This window comes from Pararge aegeria, chromosome 27 (genome assembly GCF_905163445.1).
Source record: "Pararge aegeria chromosome 27, ilParAegt1.1, whole genome shotgun sequence".
Lineage (NCBI taxonomy): Eukaryota > Metazoa > Arthropoda > Insecta > Lepidoptera > Nymphalidae > Pararge > Pararge aegeria.
Window position 1 is genome coordinate 1,636,725 of NC_053206.1, and position 20,286 is coordinate 1,657,010.

Sequence of the window (20,286 nt, forward strand, 5' to 3'; positions counted from 1 at the left end):
AGATAAACAAAAGCGAAACGACAGTTAATTCGAGTTGGGCATTCTAGGGTATCGTAAATAAAAGATCTTTTAGTAATTCTTAATATTTAATAAAAATCTTCAAACAAAAATAACAGAACATTATTTTTTGATTAATATCAAATTTTCTTAGCAGTGTTTTTATTTTGCTTAAAATCTAAGACTAGGCCAAGTTAGTAAGAGAGCTATGGTGAACTTAATATTTTGCCAATAGAGAGTAAATAGGTTCAGTATGTATATACTAGAAGTCTCACGTTATAGCTCTTATTGAAGGTATATAATATTAAATACAAATATAGCACTATGGCAGAAATTCAAATACCACACCTTGCTCTGCTTGTTAAATTATATTATTAATAGTATTTTTATGAATGAAAACACTTTTATTGTACACCACATAAACATACAGAATTGTATGAGAATAAACACTACATTAATTAATTCTGTTTTAACTAAATTGACAGTCCTACAAGTGGTGCTATCTTTTTTTTAAAGGACAGTAATAATAATAATAAATATATTACGACAGTACACACATCACCATCAAGCCCCAAACGTAGCTTGTGCTATGGGTACTAGGATAACTGATGAATTATTTTTTTGTGTTATATATATAAATGCTTATCATATACAGATAAACATACCGACAATGTGACAACTATAGCTATCAGACCTGTCAAATTAGTTCTGTGATGTGCGTGCAACAGATTTGGCACGTTTTATCTTATTATAGCTATTAATATTGTATAAACAGTTTTTAAACACCATTTGGATTCAGTAAACGTTTTACATTTTCATTAATTATACCTTAACATTTAAACCACGTTTTTTTTTTTAATTTAGTAAAAAAAAATAGGTTTTACACTTGAGTCTCAAGGATAGGTATTATCTTAATATCCTGATTATCTCAGTTAACTTAAAAACTGCTTCTTTTGCTAAGGTGTTCCTGCCTAGAAATGGGAAAGTAATTTGACTATATGTTGGTGTAAACTTAACCCAACATTTTTTTAACAACAGACGCCTTTTTCTTACTACCCTCACCTTCCTCTATAACCGTTAAACCTTTGAAATTCGAGCAAAGATCTTTAATGAATTCAACTTCATCTTTCGTCAAACCATTTGGCAAATCGAATTTGGAATACTCATTCCTACCCTCCAAACTTTGGCACATCTCCAGAACATCATTTTTAAACTCCTCATCTACGTTATAGACAAGTTTTTTTTTCTCAGGCCCAGACTGGAAGGCATTCTGCCACAATTCTTTTTCTTTTTCCGCGGATTTTACATTGTATTTATCGACATTTGCTAACGCGTTACCGATTTCATTGTTTTTCGGTTCTAATTTTAGTGCTTTTTTGTAATATACGACAGCATCATCGTGTTTCCCCAACATTTCGTACGCTCTGCCATAATAGAAAAGCGCTTTACAATGTTTTTCAACATCAATAATATAATCGAGACTCTGTAACATATTTAAGATATATTTAGGTTTGTTTAATTTATAGTAGCACACAGCTAAATTGATGTATGAGTTGACTTTAAGTCTTTTAACTTCGTTTTCTTCATTTTCGCTTTTCGTCTGTGATATATTTAAAATGGATATGGATTGCTGATAGTCTTTGATGGCCAATGCGTATTTCTTTTTCGAAAACAAGTGTTTGGCGTGCGCGTGTAGTGACGTCACAGTTTTTAACGTCACCTCGAATTTCTTCTGGTCCTCCATGGGTAAGTCGTTGAATCTGCAAAAGAAGTTACAAATTCGCTCAGCTTAAACATAAATTAAAAAATTACCTTCGCTTCAAAAGGGCTAGAACCCAGAGCTTAGACAATGTACTTTAAAGCTTAAATAATGTTTATTATTATCAGACATGAGTAATAATTAGTAGGACCAACATCGCTTACCTACTTCTCCAAGGTACGGCGGTAATTCAAGTAACATCTCCTATGTTCTTACCAAATGAGGCACTATGACGATTGTCTATGCTCATCTAGCAGCATTCCCACGCCATAGACAAATGTAGAGTTAAACTAAACAATAGTACAATGTAGAGATAAACAAAAACTTACCTAGCGGCAGCCTGCGTGTCATAAACTTCGTACAGCACTATGACAAACAGCGCGGGCTCTGGTCTTATCCGGGGCAATACCCCCTGGCGGCCCCACGCCATTGAGGGCTCCAGGAGTAAATGGAACCGCGCCTTGGGACCCTTAATTGCTGTGAGCCCTATCTCTAGACCTGGTATGAACCTTCCAGAACCCAGTCGCATACGCTGAAATAACAGAAAGTAAGATTTCAAAATCATAAATGCCATCACCAAAGTTTGGAAAGAAAATACAACAAAATAGACTAATACCCATTTTCACTAAACCTAGGAAACGCTTAAATCGTTTCGTATAAAAACGATTTATTTATTTTATTTATGATGCCTAGGGGAAAAAACGTTTTACCAATTCATAAAAGATGTAGAAGTTAAGCACCATCTACAGTTACGACATCAATTCGGCTGTGCATAATGTTTAAGGAACCAATAAACAGACCTCGTCAGATGAAAAAAATAACTATTCCGTTTTTTTGTTATGTCCATACGAAATATGAAAAAATTTGACAAAACAAACAAAACAAAAAGAACAAGGCAATACCTAGATCCCACATTTATCTCTCACTAATCTATTATCACTAGGCAACTCATATAATCTAACTTGTCTATGGTTCTTGCCATAAGGTGTTGTATTTCGAGTTTGTATTATCATATTTTTCATTTTTGACATGGATTCCAGGTTATTACAAAAAAAAACCGAGTTAATATTATTTTTATCTGTCAAGTGTCAGTTTACTCCGAATCGTTCGTATAACGTTTTTTTTCTCTCGGAATCACTTAAATCACTAGGCATCCGATTTAGGCAATACCTAGTGGAAACTTACATTAGTATCGGCATTGCACCTGTGCGAAGCCAGGGCGGGTGGCGAGTGCATAATATTTTAATAGTAGAATAAAATTGCACAAGAGGCAGATTGCACTTTATTGCAAAGCAGTGAAGGTCGCTATTCACGCAAGGACTTACCAAAGGAGCTTGGCTGTTCATAGTAAGGGTAGAATCGAAAGGTATTTTCGCTCTTTCGAAATACGCAGCGTAGTGGATTGTTACCATTGCATCGAGTGGAACCAAAGGTCCATCGCCTTAAAAAAAACAAAAAAAAATAATCTTCCCGTAGCAGATCAGAATACAGCAGAGTTGTTTTGGAGTATGGAAACACTTGAATATCAAAGTACCTAAAATAGATTTTATTTACACTGCTTTGAAGTTAAAAAAATGCTTACAAATCTTTAGGTTAGCTTTTGATAGATCAAAGTGGAAGTCCAAAATACTCTTCGTCCGTGAAGGAGTCGACTTAAAAAAATAGTCGTATATGTCTAAAAATAGTATGGAGGGTAGAGGTAAGGAGAGTCATCTTATATGGGAGAAAAGTTGAAAAAGTGTCCAGTGTATGCGCTAAATAACAGTTCAAAAATCCTCCACAATGGCGCTGGTGGATGCACAGGGTATGGTATGAATGTAGCAATCGTAGATGAATTGAAGTATGCCGAGTTAAAAAATTTAATGTCATTATCGACTAAAGTAGTTAATTATTGAGAATTTCAACAACTTACGTTGTACAAAATATTGTGGTAAATATAACCTTACTTCCTTGTATCTCCATACTTCCTTGTTTATTTTTCAAGCCTACTCTAACAATATTTATATTTGGCGCTTCTTTTAAGAGTTACCCTGATGCAAATGTGGCGCCATCCTAATTTAATACATTTTGACGACACTTTTTCATATACACAGATGACTCTCCTTACCTCTACCCTCCATAAAAAATAGTCAATATAGAGGATTCTTAGTTTCCAATATAAATGAATCCTAGCTAGATCGATTTATCGCCCCCGAAACACCCTGTATACTAAATTTCATGAAGAGCCGATTCCGAGAATCCAATTATATATATACAAGAATTGCTCGTTTAAAGATATAAGAATATGTTTACATCTTCACGTTAGTAAAACAAAAAACAGAGGTACAGGATTTGCTATTTTAAAACGAGTCACATTAGGTCCTTTTTACTTTGACAGATACAGAGTTTAACACTCGAAAACGACTCCTCAGTTGCGAGCAAGCTTATATTGGATTGAGGCTGCAGATATCAACACTCTTCCTATTCCCCCAGGCTGCTAAGGAAATATAACGTAGAATGAACAGCAGTATCCTCATATCCAGTATCATCTGCCCAGCGTGGTGATTATGGGCAAACCCTTCCATCATGAGAGACAATTCGTCCTGCAGTCTATTATACGTTATCAACGTTACAGATAACTGATAAGAAATAACTGATGACAGTCACTTATGTCAATCTGTAGATTTTGGTAGTGCAGTTTTGCTGAATGTTCATTATGAAGTTTGGACGTCCTACCTTCCTCTAAAATCAGCATTTTAACTTCACCAGATGGTACACAGTCAATCATTTTGGAAGCTAGGTCTTTGAAGGAGTGATATTCTGGACACGAGAGCATCATTCTCTCTGCTGTGTGCTCTATATTTCTCAAGGCATCCCCTGAGTCGTCACTGAAATAAAATAATTAAAGTATTGCTCACTTAAATAACTCAAGATTTAGCTCTTGGATCCTCCACATTACTCCAAAGTGAGAAACAAAGAGCTAAAATCAAGAAACAAGTTGTTTTTTTACTTGTTTGGACTTTGAATAACAACAATCGTAATTAGATTTTTAGTTCAATTAAAAACAGCACAGACACCAAACATAAGCATGTTATATTATGAGAAATGTATATTACAATAATTTATTTTTAAGTACACAAACAAAGTAAACGTTTGATTATTTTTACTGATCCATCTCCTTTGAGCCTTCTCCATCGACAAGATGTTGGCGAGGTACCATGTGCCCAGCAATATTAGTTAGGAAGTGAGGTTTAGAAGAGCGTTCAAAGAGAAAATATGTTATTATCTAATCTAAAAGAACATGCCTGTCATTGTCCATGTCCGGAAAGAGATCATCGTCGCACCCAACCATCATTCCTGTGGATTTCTTCTTGAAATCCAGGTCGATGTGGAATTCCGACTGGCCGCCGATTAGCTCCCTGTAACAAAGATATTGCTTAATAGCATAGAGTGATAGCACCTTACATTTAAAGAAATAAACAAATATTATTTTTTCTATTAATTATTTATTATTCTGTCTATTAATTATACTTTTTATATGTTCTTTATGCAATACGAAGTTTACCGGGCATCAAGTTATACCTACTTGTTTTAATCTTTTGTAGTGAGGAGATAATTGTATAAATAAATATACTATGATACACAAACACAGCGTAAGCGCCCCAAAGTAAGCATAGCTTGTGTTATGGGTACTAAGATAGCTGATAAATGATTTTATGAATATAATACACATAAATACTTTGAATATACAGATAAACACCCAGCCCTTGAAAAACATTCATGTTCATCACACAAACATTTCCTAGTTGTGGGACTCGAACCCACGGCGTTAGACGCAGAAAGCTGGGTCGCTGCCCACTGCGCCAACCGGCTGTCTAATTCCATAACTTAAATAAAAGTACAAGGTTCCATGGTAACTACAACTTTAAGTACCAATAGAATGAGTGTCATTCATCTATGGTGTGAAGCGTGCTGGATAAACTATATAAGTTTGATTTAATACAGTATTACGAGCATTATACATTATTCAGCTTACTTCATATTTATCCCTTTTGATAATTGCACTGAATCTTTGAATAAATCCTCCATTTTGACAATAAATTTCTATTATCGATAAAACTAAGTTTTAAATTATTTTATAAGTTTTTTTCAATTCGCACAAGTAAAGTAAAAGTTCCTAAAAACAAATTCTCAATTCGCAAACTATCGCAGAAGAAGGCGAAACGCAAAGCGGCAAAATCAAAACAAATACCACAGACCGTACAAATGTTCATATCATATTTTGACAAATAAAATGAAAATAAGTTTACAATTGGGGAAGTACGCAAAAGCCGTAAAAAAATTGTACATGAGCCAAATGTAGTTTATCTTTCCCAACAGTTTTGCAGATCATTCAATCCTCTTTAGCCTGAAATTGCCTAGGTTGTAGCGGAGATTTAATCTAATCAAAAATTTAAAACCATGCGTCGAATGTTTGTATGGTCTTTGCTAAAAATAAGTAACATTAGGTTTATCTTTAAAATTCTGTGGATTATCTTTATTTTACTCCATGGCATAATTATTTAACTATCGAGATGTCTGTGTTCACACTTCACTGGTCAAAATTGACCTCAAATAGTAAAATCTAAGTTGAAGATCCCAAAGTTTATTTTGGATTATTTAGTTTATTTTTGCCGTTATTCAGGTCAGTTATATTTATTTACAATTATCATCAGTTCTTATTTTAAATAATCTGAATTTCTGAATTTTTTATAGTATTTGGATTTAAGTTAAAAAATATCAACCAGGGTAGGTAGCAGATTTCTTTATTTAATTAATCACGTTTTGCTGTGATCAGTATTGGTTGTGGACAATTTTTTTAAACCACACCTTCTTACGTTCTAGTACGAGTTAACAGATTGATTGAAGAATTCTTCGTCGTATCTCTCCCATGGAATCATAATATGAATTCACAACAATATATCTTAAAATTAAACATAAATATCGTGAAATTACGATAAAACATCGCGTAAATAACTCCGTTAGCACTTACTACCGTGTTCTTGACAAGTTAAATTCAGGTGCGAACTGCCGAATGCGGGTTGCAAAACGTAAACTAAGCCGTTATTGAATAATGTATGATATATGTATATAAGAATGTATGATTTTATGATTTATTGCACAGGCGCAAAAGGCTTATAAATTGACGAACTTCGCTGCTTTCTGATTTTGACAAAAACTCTCGTAGGCTATTGGCTGAAATACGGAATTTTGCAACCACCAAATAAGTTAGCCAATTGCAATGCAATGCAACTTCATTGATTTTCCCATGTCCTTATGACCTTGTAAGCGCGGGAACTTCAGTTAATAGCTATTAATAGATTTACCGGGGGGACCCTGGTTGAAAACAGTGCTGCCATTTAGGGAATTCTACACATTTTGTGGAGAATTGAAGGTCTGTGAGTAGAAAGAAAGATGAAAGTACGAAAATATCTTTGTTTAATAAACTATTCCATACATTACAATTATAAACACTTTGTACCTAAGTACTAGATGCCACCCAGTACCTACAATCATTCAGCTCATAACTCAGTAAGGTGATAATGCTCATAGATTTAGTTTTAAGTTGATGAATTTAGTTATCGCCATCAACTCACTTCCATGTCATATTTCACTTGTAATGTGAACACATCAAAGTGCCAACTATGTGCCTATTTGAATGTTTAATAAACTATTCCATACATTACAATTATAAACACTTTGTACCTAAGTACTAGATGCCACCCAGTACCTACAATCATTCAGCTCATAACTCAGTAAGGTGATAATGCTCATAGCTTTAGTTTTAAGTTGATGAATTTAGTTATCGCCATCAACTCACTTCCATGTCATATTTCACTTGTAATGTGAACACATCAAAGTGCCAACTATGTGCCTATTTGAATTAAGAAATTCCTTACCTTTGAAGCTGCCAAATTTTATAATAAAATACCTATACTTATAAAAAATGTAAACTCATTCAATGTATTCAAAACTAAATTAGCTTCTTATATATTAAGTAATACGAATAAATTTAAAGACGAATACATTGAATGAGTAGGTAAGAGTAAAATTGAATTTAGTTTAGTCTAATGGCAAAGTGTATTAATTTATTATAGAAAATTAAGTTTCCTATGTCTTAGGTCTTTTTATGGGAAAAAATATGTCTTTAAACTTAAACTTGAAATATTTGACTTTGACTTTGAATAGTATGTGTCAACTGATTTGATGAACTCAGTTGGTAACTTGGGTTTCAGAATCCAAAATTTCTAATAATTTGTCAGGTTACTAGCTCCTTCTTTGACGACATTTATTACAGTTGTGTACAAATCCCATATGAACTGTTATGTTTCCTGGAATAAAAAGCATGTTACTCTCCATTCTTCCATCTAGAGTTAGTATGCCAAAATCAACTTGATTAGTGGCTTAGAACATCAAACAGTAACACTATCGATTTTATTATATTATTACCAAGGATCTGGTAGCCACTTTCCGCAGTGAAGTGGAGTTATGATGATGCCAAAGGGAATTTTCTTCACTAGAGATTTATCAGTGGGAAAGAAAGATTATTGTAGACGGAATTAAAAAAAATTATAATGGCAACACTGAGTATACAAACTCAGTAGAGTCCTGAGCTTGCGTATTGTGATTCGGGATCAGATTTTTGCCTTTGGTATAAATATTATTTACTTGGATAAAAAAAAAAAAGGTGTGCATCTTTTTAGACTCTGTTAAGCTCTTTTCGCTATTAATCCATAAAATTACAATAGAAGTTTTACAAATATTAACACCATCATCATATCAACCAATGGGTGTCCATCAATGGATTGAAAGTATATTTATACTAGAGAAAAGAGCCGTACGATCAATATATAAACTTGGAGCGTAAAACGTAAGCTTATAGAAAAGTCCTATTATAGTATAAATGACTACGTAAACGATAAAAAAGCTTGGGTGTAAATTATTGCTCTAACCAGGTTGCTCTTCTTATAATTTAAAATGACATTGTGAGATGGTGATAACAAAAAAAAAAAACAGCCTGCTAAGTTTGTTGTGGGCTTCTTCTTAGACCAGGACGCGTTTGGAATCCTCGTAGCTTTAGTTTTAAGTTTACGAATGTGGTTATCGCCATCATCTCACTACCGTGTGGTTCTTATGTACGCATCAAAAGTGCCACCTATGGGCCTACTTGAATAAAGATATTTTTGACTTTGACTTTCGATCACGCGAAACGCTTCGTGAAAATTTTTAACAAATAGGTATTCTTACAGTAGCTTCGCAATATATTTATAAAAATATAGTCTTTTTGAGACAAAATATTACTCTTTATAAACAAAAAGCTGAAATTAACAATCGACTTACCAGAAATGGACATAAATTAGGCATATCTGCATATCGTCTGCGAAAGGTGCAGAACTCCTTTGTGGGGTTGAGTATACGCTTTTGCAACATGATTCCTAAGGAAATTCTTGACCTACCAATGCATACATTTAAAAAATGTGTAAAAACGCATCTAGTACAGCGAGGTTACTATACATTTGATAAATTCCTAAATGACAAGGTAGATTGGAAGCAGCCTCGCTCTCATCTCCCGCATGATAGCAAAATGATTGTAAATGTTGATGTTGGAAAAGAGCAACTACTGAGTTTCTTGCCGGCTCTTCTCGGTAGAATCTGCTTTCCGAACCGGTGGTAGAGTCACTACAAACATATATACCTACTTGACGTTTCAAAAGTGCTTATAAAGTAGGCCTACTTAAAATAAATGAATTTGAATTGAATTGGATCTACTCTACAGCTCTTTTGAGTTGTTCCAAATTATCGTCTTGTTTACGGAAGGGAACTACGTTTACGAATGCAGCATTTTCTCTCTGCCACAGTTTATCCTAGAAATGCTGAGAAGTTTGTCTCAAAAATAAGCTCCTGAGCCGTGATCTATATAGTGAGACTACACTGTTTAGATCAGCAGCTTTAGTGAGAACCGTCTTTTTTTTGGTCACACCTGATCACAAATCTCTCTTCCATAGTCAGATACAGTCTAAGTTTGTGGCGGGCTAACCTGTAAAGGATATGGCAGTTATATTAAACCGCTACCTATATTTATTTATTTATTTACTAGCTGTTGCCCGCGACTTCGTCTGCGTTTGATTTTGTTTTTAAAGTATTCAGTATCGCTAAGCCTTAAATGATTATAGTAGTATATATATATAACATGTGACTATCAATTAATTATAGACAAATAATTTGCAATAAAATAAAATTGCGACTATAATTAAAGATCTAAGCTATCCTATCTCTTAAGTTAGACCAGACTGCTCACGGTGTGCCAATTTAATTTAAAATCGGTTAAATAGTTTAGGAGTCCATCGCGGACAAACATCGTGACAGGAGATTTATATATATTAAGATTAGCTTTTCAAGGGAAACAAACAGTATTATTACACATAAAAGTAATGCCGTATTTTTGTATCACATAAACCAATGAAGTTTCCACAACTTGGTTATACATATAATACGATAACATTAACCACAATTGCTTAGGAATAAATACCTAGCAAGCAATTATTATTATTAACTTTTTTTATTTAAAACAAAAACTTTAAAGCGTATAATACTTATTTTGCCATAGTAAATTTCCTAAAAGTGCCAATTTTGACGAGGAAAATGTCTGTCTTACAATATTTGTTGTTAAAAGCATTGCACGCACAAGATAAAAAGTTATTTGCCGAACACCTTGTCTTCCATCTAGCCCACGAAAAGGGAGGTTTACGCCTTGCATTTAACCTACGACATGCAAAATCGATAATTCTTAGAAGAAGTGGGGAGTCAACTGAATTATGTATTATTTTATATAACAACATTTGATCTCTCAATATATTCCAAATCTTATATGTTCCAATATTCTTTTTTATTTGCAGCCATGGCAAGTCCGGCCCCCAATCAGATGATGACCTGCCCGTATAACAAGGCACATCAAGTGGAGCACTATCGGATGCAAGTCCACCTGCAGAAGTGCAGGAAACAACACCAAGGCTGCAAGAAGGTCACGTGCCCCTTCGACACCACCCACGTTGTGAACGATGCTGAATTAGATGTAAGTAAGAAGATAGATATCAAGACGGCCGATTGGCGCAGTGGGCAGCGACCCTGCTTTCTGTGTCCAAGGCCTTTGGTTCGATTCCCACAACTGGCAAATGTTTGTGTGATAAACAGGAATGTTTCTCAGTGTCTGGGTGTTTATATTTATAATATAAGTATTTATGCATGTTATACATAAAAATATTCATCAGTCATCTTAGTACTCATAACACAAGCTACGCTTACTTTGGGGCTAGATGGCGATGTGTGTATTGTCGTAGTATATTTATTTATTTATAAAAAAAAATAAAAAAAAATTGTCTTGTGGCTAACCCATATCAACCCATTACCAACCCATTTCAGGGCACGGTTCTCCTCCCACAATGAGAAGGGTTTAAGGTTATAGTCTACTACACTGGCCAATTGTTGATTGGTTGACTCGAAACACTTTTGCAAACGTTATTTACAACTCTCTAATTAAAAAAAACAAAATTCATTTATTTCAAGTAGGCCTAATTTATAAGCACTTTTGAAACGTCAAGTCAGTCTGTCTGTAGTGACTCTACCACCGGTTCGGAAGGTGGATTCCACTGAGAAGAGCCTGCAAGAAACTCAGCAGATTGCTCTTTTCCAACATCATGTTATAGTTTAGCAATCCTAAGAGTTTTTCTGTTTTGTGGGAGATGAGAGCGGAGTGGCCCGCTTCCAAGCAGCTTTGTCGTTAAGGAAGTCTCAGTTTCCCTTCAGAGTTCAGTGCACACGCACACAAGAAATATATAAGATAGATATAATAGATTAACTATTATATTATTTTTAAGTAAATATTATTTTTATATATTATTATTAATGTATAGATTTAATAGTAATGAAATATGTATTTTATGGGTATATGTATATATATGCACCACCTAACTTTTTTCTGTAACTGTTTTTTATCTTCGCCATTGGTTGCCTGGAAGAAATCGCTATGTAGTGATAAGGCCGCCAAATTGTATACGTTGTTTTGTTATACTTTTCTTTTTGTTCTATGTACTTTCTGTGGTGTGCATTAAAAGTATATTCGTTCATTCATTCATTTATTCATTTTTTATTTGGATATTATTTCCACTTGTGCGCCAGCTCTGAGAGTTGATAAAGCTGTGGGAGAAGATAATTTTTTATCCTCTCCCCAGGGATAAAGTCAAAGTCAAAGTCAAAAATATCTTTATTCAAGTAGGCCCACAGGTGGCACTTTTGATGCGTTCATAAGAATTACACGGTAGTGAGATGATGGCGATAACCATATTCGTAAACTTAAAACTAAAGCTACGAGGGTTCCAAACGCGTCCCGGTCTAAGAAGAAGCCCACAACAAACATAGCCGGTTTTTTTTTTTTTTTTGTTATCACCATCTCACAATGTCATTTTAATTGTCTCCTGCCCATGCTTAGTCTTTTGACCCGCTGGGTTTTTCATGGGTTTTTATTTTTCAGTTCCACATGGGTGTATGCTCGAAGCGCATCAAACTCGACACCCAGCTTTATGTCCTGGACAACGATTATCGGCCCGTTCTGGACGTGGTCGCACCCACCCCGGTGGTACCTTGCGACGAAGACTGGGAATGCGTTAGTTTCATTTTCATTTTAATTCCATGCTAGCTGTTTTTTGATGTGGCATTAAATTTAGTGGTAGATCTAAAAAAATTAAAGTATTCAATGTCGCTAAGCCTTAAATGAGGGGTTTGCTGCTGTCCGCTGAGGAGTTCTGTCCTCTCAAAATTAAACACATATTATAACCAAAATAGTACAAAAATAATTATTTAAATCGGTTATAATTTGTCGGAGTTATGGTGTAAAATCTTCAAACACTCATCCCCTCTCCCAAAGGAACCAAGCTTAATGTCGGGATAAAAAGTATCCTATATTACTTCTAACACTTCCAAGAATATGTGTACAAAGTTTCATGAGGATCGGTTAAGTAGTTTTTGCGTGAAAGCGTAACAAACAAATATTTTTTTTTAAATGTAATAGATATAAACATTGAATAAACTGGGTAAATATGAAGAAATACCAGGGTATAATGAACGGCTAAGAGGTACCATAGTATCCCTACTAATATTATAAATGTCAATGTAAGTTTGTTTTTTACGCTTTCACGCAAAAACTATTAATAACTTTGTGAAGATCTGATGAATGTGGTTGGAGATAGAGGACAGAACTCCTCAGTGGACAGCAAACCCCTCATTTAAGGCTTAGCGATACTGAACACTTTAAATTTTTTTAGTACTACAACTAAATTTAATGCCACATCAAAAAACAAAATCAAACGCAGACGAAGTCGCGGGCAACATCTAGTTTATAATATTATAGTCGGGATGTTTTCTCGTGGTCGCTAACTACGGGCCTCATATGAAGGCTCAGAGTCACTCAGCGAGCGATGGAAAGAGCTATGCTAGGAGTATCTCTACGTGATCAAATCAGAAATGAGGAGATCCGTAGAAGAACTAGAGTTACCGACATAGTTCAAAGAGTCGCGAAGCTGAAGTGGCAATGGGTGGGGCACATAGCTCGGTGAACCGATGGACGTTGGGTTTCCAAGGTGTTGGAGTGGCGATCCCGCAACGGTAAACGCAGCGTTGAGCGACCCCCAACGAGGTGGAAGTTACGTATGACGCAATAAAACCAGGCAGTGGATAACAGACTGATTTAATATGAGACCAAATGTAGGTACACACATAATTACTTATGGAACTACCCAACAGTGGACAGACGACATCAAGCGAGTCGTGGGGAAACGGATACAAGCGTGAAGTTTGGAACGCTCCATAAAGACCTATGTCCAGCAGTGGACGTCAATCGATTGATTTGAAGATGAAAATGACGATATTTTCATTTTCATATTTATCTTATATCTTTAAACGAGAAATTCTTGTATATATATATACAAGAAAATTCATCCGCGTATTTTATACGAAATGTATATATATATATATATTTTATATATATAAATGTACTAGCTGTTGCCCGCGACTTCGTCTGCGTTTGATTTTGTTTTTAAAGTATTCAGTATCGCTAAGCCTTAAATGAGTATAGTTGTATATACATATAACATGTGACTGTCAATTAATTATAGACAAATAATTTGCAATAAAATAAAATTGCGACTTTACTTAAAGATCTAAGCTATCCTATCTCTTAAGTTGGACCAGACTGCTCACGGTGTGCCAATTTAATTTAAAATCGGTTCAGTAGTTTAGGAGTCCATCGCGGACAAACATCGTGACAGGAGATTTATATATATTAAGATATATGTATATATATATAATTGGAATCTCTGAATCGGCTTCAACGATTTTCATGAAATTTATTTTTATTAAATCGATCTCGCTAGCGTTTAATTTTTAGAAAATGTCATTTATTCCTGTTTTCCGGTATTAACCGATTTGTTTTGGGAATGGAATTTTTTTTAATTTATTTATTTGACACATAAAACATAATGAAATAAGAACGTCAACCGATAATATTTTCTAAACATTTTTGAATTTGTTTTTTTTTATTTTCAAGCGACTGAAAAACACTAGCTTTGTAGCTTCATAATCTATAACAAAGTACAGGACAGTAAAAAATAATCAAATTTACCATTAAATGACATTTCGTGATGACTACCGGAAGTAAAAATAGAACTATTATATAAGATACTAGCTGTTACCCGCGACTTCGTCTGCGTCTGATTTTGTTTTTATCGTATTCAGTATCGCTAAGCCTTAAATGAGTACATGTGACTGTCAATTAATTATAGACAAATAATTTGCAATAAAATAAAATTGCGACTTTACTTAAAGATCTAAGCTATCCTATCTCTTAAGTTGGACCAGACTGCTCACGGTGTGCCAATTTAATTTAAAATCGGTTAAGTAGTTTAGGAGTCCATCGCGGACAAACATCGTGACAGGAGATTTATATATATTAAGATAAGAATCTTAAATAATTACAGAGCGTACAAAATTATGTACCTACTACAAATTATACTAAAGTTGTTCTTTTTCAGAAGTTTGATTACCATTTAATATTTTGTTTTATGCACACTTCCGTAAAATTGACCATATTCATTGAATGAGGAAAATAAATGTATAAAATACGCGGATGAATTTTTATGAAGCTAAAAATATTCTCATTAGTCATACGGTTTAGCTTTGTTTTTTTTTTATTGTTTTTTGACGTGACAACGTCTTATAATTTGATGGAGCCGGCTGCACGCACGAAAAAACATGACGCATGCGGCGTTACCTCGCTCTGAGGCGTTCCATTCAAGGCTTGAAGTGCAAGCGAGAGTGCGGAACGAGCGACAACGAGGCACAGTCGGCCTCCGCGTTCGACATCTGTCCTACTTGAGTGAGCGATGCGTCCGCGTGGACAGCTTCTATACAATAATACATTTACATGTTTTCTGCAAGGATGAAGTGCAGTGAAAAGTGATTGTGGTGTCAATTGTTTATAGCAACGATTATATCTATCAAACAAATAAAATTAAAATTTTCTTTTAAAAATTGCAACCATTTCATCAGTATTTTCTTACTACGTTGTCACGTTCAACTATAGTCAGTAAGCCGACTTTACAGACAACCAATTTTTTTCGTGATATGTTATTTTGTAAGACTCACTTTTACAGGATTCCACTACGTCCTACATTCCGGACCCGGCCAAGAAGGGTGCCCACATTATCCACAAGATCAAAGGAGCTACTCCGTCCGAACGAAGGAAAGCTCGTATGCAAGGCATACAAACGTACAGACCGAAGTAATGAATTATTATTGTGTTGTAACAACGAGTGTTTGACATTCGGTTTCAATTTATCGCATAGACAATATTATATCATAAATATATTTATCTGATTCAAGCAGAATATAACAAATATTAAAAAAAAAAAAAATATATAAAATACGAAACAAAAACTTACAAAAAGAAAAAATTATATATTGTCTATGCCTGGGATTCCACCATTCGATACAATTCCCATACACCTGTGCCGAATTTAAATAATGGAACTAGTTTCCGAATTTAAAAAAAAACTCGACGACTTTCGTTATTTTCATTGGACGAAGGAATTCTAAAATTCTAATTAATGCCTTTAATTTGCACTGTAGTGATTATTTTTAGTAACGTAAATGTATATTTAAAAAAAAATGTAAATAAAAAAAAGCTGCTAATTTAATAAAAACTTAAATTTAAGTAAAAATCTAAGGTATCCTGTTAACCGTTATTATCTACTCGACTGGTTGAACTTTTGTTGATAAACTATAAATGTCTGAATTTTTGTTTAATTTTTGTAAAATAAAAATACTATTTTCTCTGAGACAAATGTTTTTTTCTTGTTATTTTGTTTAATACGAAACTGCCAGTCTGTCCGTCCATGTGTCAATTTTTTTTTTTTATCCCGCACAAGTCAGCCATTGACTGCAATCTCACCTGGCGATAAATGATGATGCAGTCTTAAGATGGTAGCTGGATAACGCGACATCGCACCGGAACACTAAATCGCTTAGCGGCACGTCTTTGTCCGTAGGGTGGTAACTAGCCACGGCCAAAGCCTCCCACCCTTTACATCATCCTTTTATTTAATATAGTAATAAAACCGGAATAAGTAAGTGTTGGTATACCCTAAGATAAAGCGCGCTTGGCTGTAAGATGCATAGTCCTATTAATATTCCTCGTCAAGGTGACGGAGGGTAAACCTGATTTTTGGCGTGGCAACACAGGCCGTGGCGACGCACCGCCATGCTATATGATTGATTTTTGTATTTCGTATGTTACAATAAAAATTAATATTAATTTTGTAATAAAACAGTAATTATTAACAGACTAACAAAAAGGAGTGGTTATCCATAAGGTATTTTTTTTCTTATCCGTGGAACAAATTTGTAATGCTTTATCTTTTCATTATGCAATATTTGCAATAACTTACAGAAAACAATTTCGATGTTTCACATCTGCCAGGCTTCCCGTGACGGCTCACACGTTTTCTTTATTTAATCACTAGCGTACCCAGCCCGCTTCGCCGGGCTATTTTTTGCTTTATTTTATTTAAACAATAAACTTACATCATTAAATTTTTAATAAAAGCTGTATTTGATAGTTTGACAGTTCAAAAATAGGAGTGCTCCGATCATCACCAAACTTTACAGGATTACTCGCCAGGTCAATTCGGTGATTCCCTGAAAGTTTCATTGAAATCGGTCCAGCCGTTTCGGAGCCTATACGGAACATACCCACACACTTTCTCTTTTATATATATAGATTTTACTCAAATCCCACTGTTCTAAAATGGTAAAAAAAAAATCTTGTCTTACATTTCCCCGTTAGCGAGAATAGATAACGGGGACAACAGAACTATTATTTTTATTTAATGAAAAATATACATTTTTTATGTTAACATAATAATATCTGTTACGGCGTAACAAAAACCCAGTCGGGTTTATCCGTACACCGGTATTCATCGTTAAGCGCTCGGAATTATAAGTAGGTAAAGTATTTTAAAACTACATACAAAATATGACGGGTAGTTAACAGATTGTAAGTACGTACGACGCGTTCGAACGCTCGGCGATGAATGTTATTAAAAAAAAAACAAACATTAAAACCCACTATTTAAACGTCAAATGTTAGCAAGGATATTTCGCTAGGCACTGTGTTTGGAAAAATACTGGAAAGGTTAATACATCTCAAGACATTTGCAGCTCTAGGCTCTTTGCGTCGTCTTCGGTATTTACTTCCTATACCTACCAAAATTATGCTCGCACAGACTCTACTCCTTCCCATTCTTGACTACGCTGACGCAAGCTATGTTAACTTAACTGAAGATCAGTTAAATAAACTTGAGAGACTCCAGAATTCTAGCATTCGTTTCATATTTGGGTTGCGCAAATATGATCATATTTCTCAATTTCGGTCTCGTCTCAAGTGGTTACCTATCAGACTTCGCCGGAATTTGCACATTGTTTCTATTCTGTACTGTGTTTTGTTTCATCCTTCTACTCCTCTTTACCTGAAAGAGAGGTTTAAATTTGTAGGACTCCCAGACGAACTTCGTTCTACGAGGAAGTTAGTCTTGAAGGTGCCTGGTCACAAATCCTCCTTCTTCAACGGATCATTTACGGTTCATGCTATTAAATTATGGAACGCCTTGCCGTTAGATATCCGTGAGGCACAATCGATTGGGACCTTCAAGAAACTAGTGAAGGATCATTATTTGTCTCTTTCAGCCGAACAACGCTGAAGCGAATCATTTTAAGTGTGTAATTTGAATTATTTATGTATTTCATACTAATTGGGGATGTTATATGTAATATATTTATATAGATATTTATGTTATATATTTTATTTGTATTTATATATAATATATTTATATATATATTATAGTTATATTTATATATATATATATATATATATATATATTTTATTTATATTTATATATTTGTATAATTTTTAAATCTTATTTATTGCACCACCTACCTCTTTTTTACGTTTTTTCCTTTTACGCCATTGGTTGCCTGGAAGAAATCGCTATGTAGCGATAAGGCCACCAAATTGTACTCTCTTGATTGTATTTATATCTTTGTAACTACTTTTTGTTTCTTTGGTGTACAATAAAAGTGTATTCATTCATTCATTCATTCATCCGAGCTTAAAGAATAACATCAAGCTGAATGATGCACAGTTTGGTTACCGTCCCGGTTTTTCAACAGACTCGGCGATTTTCAGCTTAAAAGCAACCGTGAGCCATTATGTGAACAGAGACACATCACTTTACGCGTGCTTTCTCGACTTAAGTCGTGCTTTCGATCTTGTAAATTATAATTTACTTTGGGAGAAATTACACGACTGTAAAGTCCCTCTAAAAACGATTAATCTGTTGAAGTACTGGTATGGTAACCAAACAAGCTATGTAAGATAAGGCGACGCGACTAGTGAATATAAGCTAGAATGCGGTGTTCGTCAAGGAGGATTGACCTCTCCTGACCTTTTTAGCCTATACGTGAACGACCTGATTGAGAGACTGAGAAGCACCAAGATCGGTTGTCATATACGGTCCACTTGTATGAACAACTTTAGTTACGCGGATGATATGGTTCTTCTCAGCCCCTCTATTAGAGGACTTCGTAAACTAGTAGCAATCTGCGAGAGTTATGCTGCAGAACACGGTCTTAAATATAACGTTAAGAAGACAGTTACGATGGTGTTCCGATCAGGCAGAGGTCCGGGCACTATTCCGGGGGTTTTCCTTGATGGAGATTTGCTCGAGAGAGTTGAGCGGTTCAGATACCTTGGACATATTGTGACTGAAGGCCTTGTCGATAATGAAGATGTAGAGAGGGAACGACGTGCTCTGGCTGTTAGATGTAATATGTTCGCACGTCGCTTTGCGAAATGCAGTGACCAAGTTAAGGTGACATTGTTTAGAGCATACTGTTTATGTTTCTGTACATGTCAACTTTGGGTAAATTCCACCAGACGCGCTGTCACCAATATCAGGGTGCAATACAATAATGCTTATCGTATCTTGATGAAGTTGCCAAGGTACTGCAGCGCGTCGGACATGTTCGCTAGGTCCAGAGTACCGGATTTCTTTGCGATCATGAGATCGCGAATAGCAACATTTTGGAGTCGTTTGCGAGCCTCCGATAATGAAATCCTAAGCACGTTGGCAGAGGGTCTGGACTGCTCGATTTTCAAGCACTACCTTTCGGTGCAACGTGAGGCAAATAGAAAATAAACTGTAGTGATTTTGTAAAGGTTAGGTATAAGATAACCCATAAACTATGACGAATTATGTAATTATTATGACGGACGTGAGTTTGCAATATTTTTATATTGCAATACTGTTACTTATTATTATTATTTTGTTATTTAATTTATCTTTTTATATTCTAATAACTGGGTTTATACCTTTCAATAAAGATTATTATTATTATTATTATTATTATAGCATAGGTAGTAGAATTAAAACTGCAAACATTTCATTAGATATCTTTATTTGTGAACAAACAATGTAACTATTTTTTATCTTTGCTGCTTAGATCATATCTATTCACGTAACTATTATAGTTATTTATCTTTGTTATCTATACACATATTAAAATAAAGGTTTAATAGGGTGTGACTCGTTGGGAATTTTATCCCCATCGAGTCACAGAGTCACACCCAATCGTGTCACATTGTGTCTCGTTGGGAATTTTTTTCCCATCGAGTGACACTGTCCCTTGAGTGCGACTCGTTAGAAACCGTAATTAAAAGGGGAAAAACAATCGAGTCATACTTATTTATTTGTATGGGTTATGATGATAAATTGAATGTAGGTAAATTAGTACATTTAAATTTATTAGTACTAGCACTATTTCAACATAACTATAGAGATTATAAATCATATCTGTATATATATAATTTTTTAAGTGTTTGTTTTCTGTTTCAACTTTTATTTTTG

General features: G+C 34.7%; 3 protein-coding genes across 4 annotated transcripts; 2 read left to right on the forward strand and 1 right to left on the reverse strand.

Moving 5' to 3' along the window:
- Positions 1 to 588: 588 nt before the first annotated feature.
- On the reverse strand, positions 589 to 6,819 carry LOC120635786 (inactive peptidyl-prolyl cis-trans isomerase shutdown-like). 2 transcript variants are annotated; one of them, XM_039906945.1, is made up of 6 exons: positions 6,771 to 6,819; positions 5,041 to 5,154; positions 4,472 to 4,623; positions 3,082 to 3,197; positions 2,086 to 2,288; positions 589 to 1,757 (listed from the first exon to the last, which is right to left on the reverse strand). In XM_039906945.1, the coding sequence occupies exons 2-6, from the start codon at positions 5,088 to 5,090 to the stop codon at positions 1,010 to 1,012; spliced, it is 1,269 nt and encodes a 422-aa protein (XP_039762879.1). In that variant the 5' UTR covers positions 5,091 to 5,154; positions 6,771 to 6,819; the 3' UTR covers positions 589 to 1,009. The 2 variants fall into 2 exon arrangements, with proteins under 2 accessions (XP_039762879.1, XP_039762878.1); XM_039906944.1 differs by lacking the exon at positions 6,771 to 6,819 and adding an exon at positions 5,772 to 5,958.
- LOC120635787 (gametocyte-specific factor 1-like) lies at positions 6,307 to 16,161 on the forward strand. The gene is made up of 4 exons (XM_039906946.1): positions 6,307 to 6,419; positions 10,672 to 10,847; positions 12,303 to 12,434; positions 15,478 to 16,161. The coding sequence occupies exons 2-4, from the start codon at positions 10,674 to 10,676 to the stop codon at positions 15,607 to 15,609; spliced, it is 438 nt and encodes a 145-aa protein (XP_039762880.1). The 5' UTR covers positions 6,307 to 6,419; positions 10,672 to 10,673; the 3' UTR covers positions 15,610 to 16,161.
- A 2,769-nt stretch (positions 16,162 to 18,930) lies between these two features.
- On the forward strand, positions 18,931 to 19,578 carry LOC120635529. Its single transcript, XM_039906547.1, has one exon. It carries the CDS (start codon positions 18,931 to 18,933, stop codon positions 19,576 to 19,578), a length of 648 nt encoding a protein of 215 aa, XP_039762481.1.
- Positions 19,579 to 20,286: the final 708 nt, after the last annotated feature.

Coding starts and splice junctions, on each gene's coding strand:
- LOC120635529 (XM_039906547.1), top strand. CDS start 18,931: ATGGTTCTTCTCAGCCCCTCTATTAGAGGACTTCGTAAACTAGTAGCA.
- LOC120635786 (XM_039906944.1), bottom strand. CDS start 5,824: ATGGAGGATTTATTCAAAGATTCAGTGCAATTATCAAAAGGGATAAAT. Junction 5,155..5,771: donor TCAAAAGGGATAAATATGAA/GTAAGCTGAATA, acceptor TCTTTGTTACAG/GGAGCTAATCGGCGGCCAGT. Junction 3,198..4,471: donor AATGCTGATTTTAGAGGAAG/GTAGGACGTCCA, acceptor GTTTTTTTTAAG/GCGATGGACCTTTGGTTCCA.
- LOC120635787 (XM_039906946.1), top strand. CDS start 10,674: ATGGCAAGTCCGGCCCCCAATCAGATGATGACCTGCCCGTATAACAAG. Junction 10,848..12,302: donor TGAACGATGCTGAATTAGAT/GTAAGTAAGAAG, acceptor TTTATTTTTCAG/TTCCACATGGGTGTATGCTC. Junction 12,435..15,477: donor GCGACGAAGACTGGGAATGC/GTTAGTTTCATT, acceptor TCACTTTTACAG/GATTCCACTACGTCCTACAT.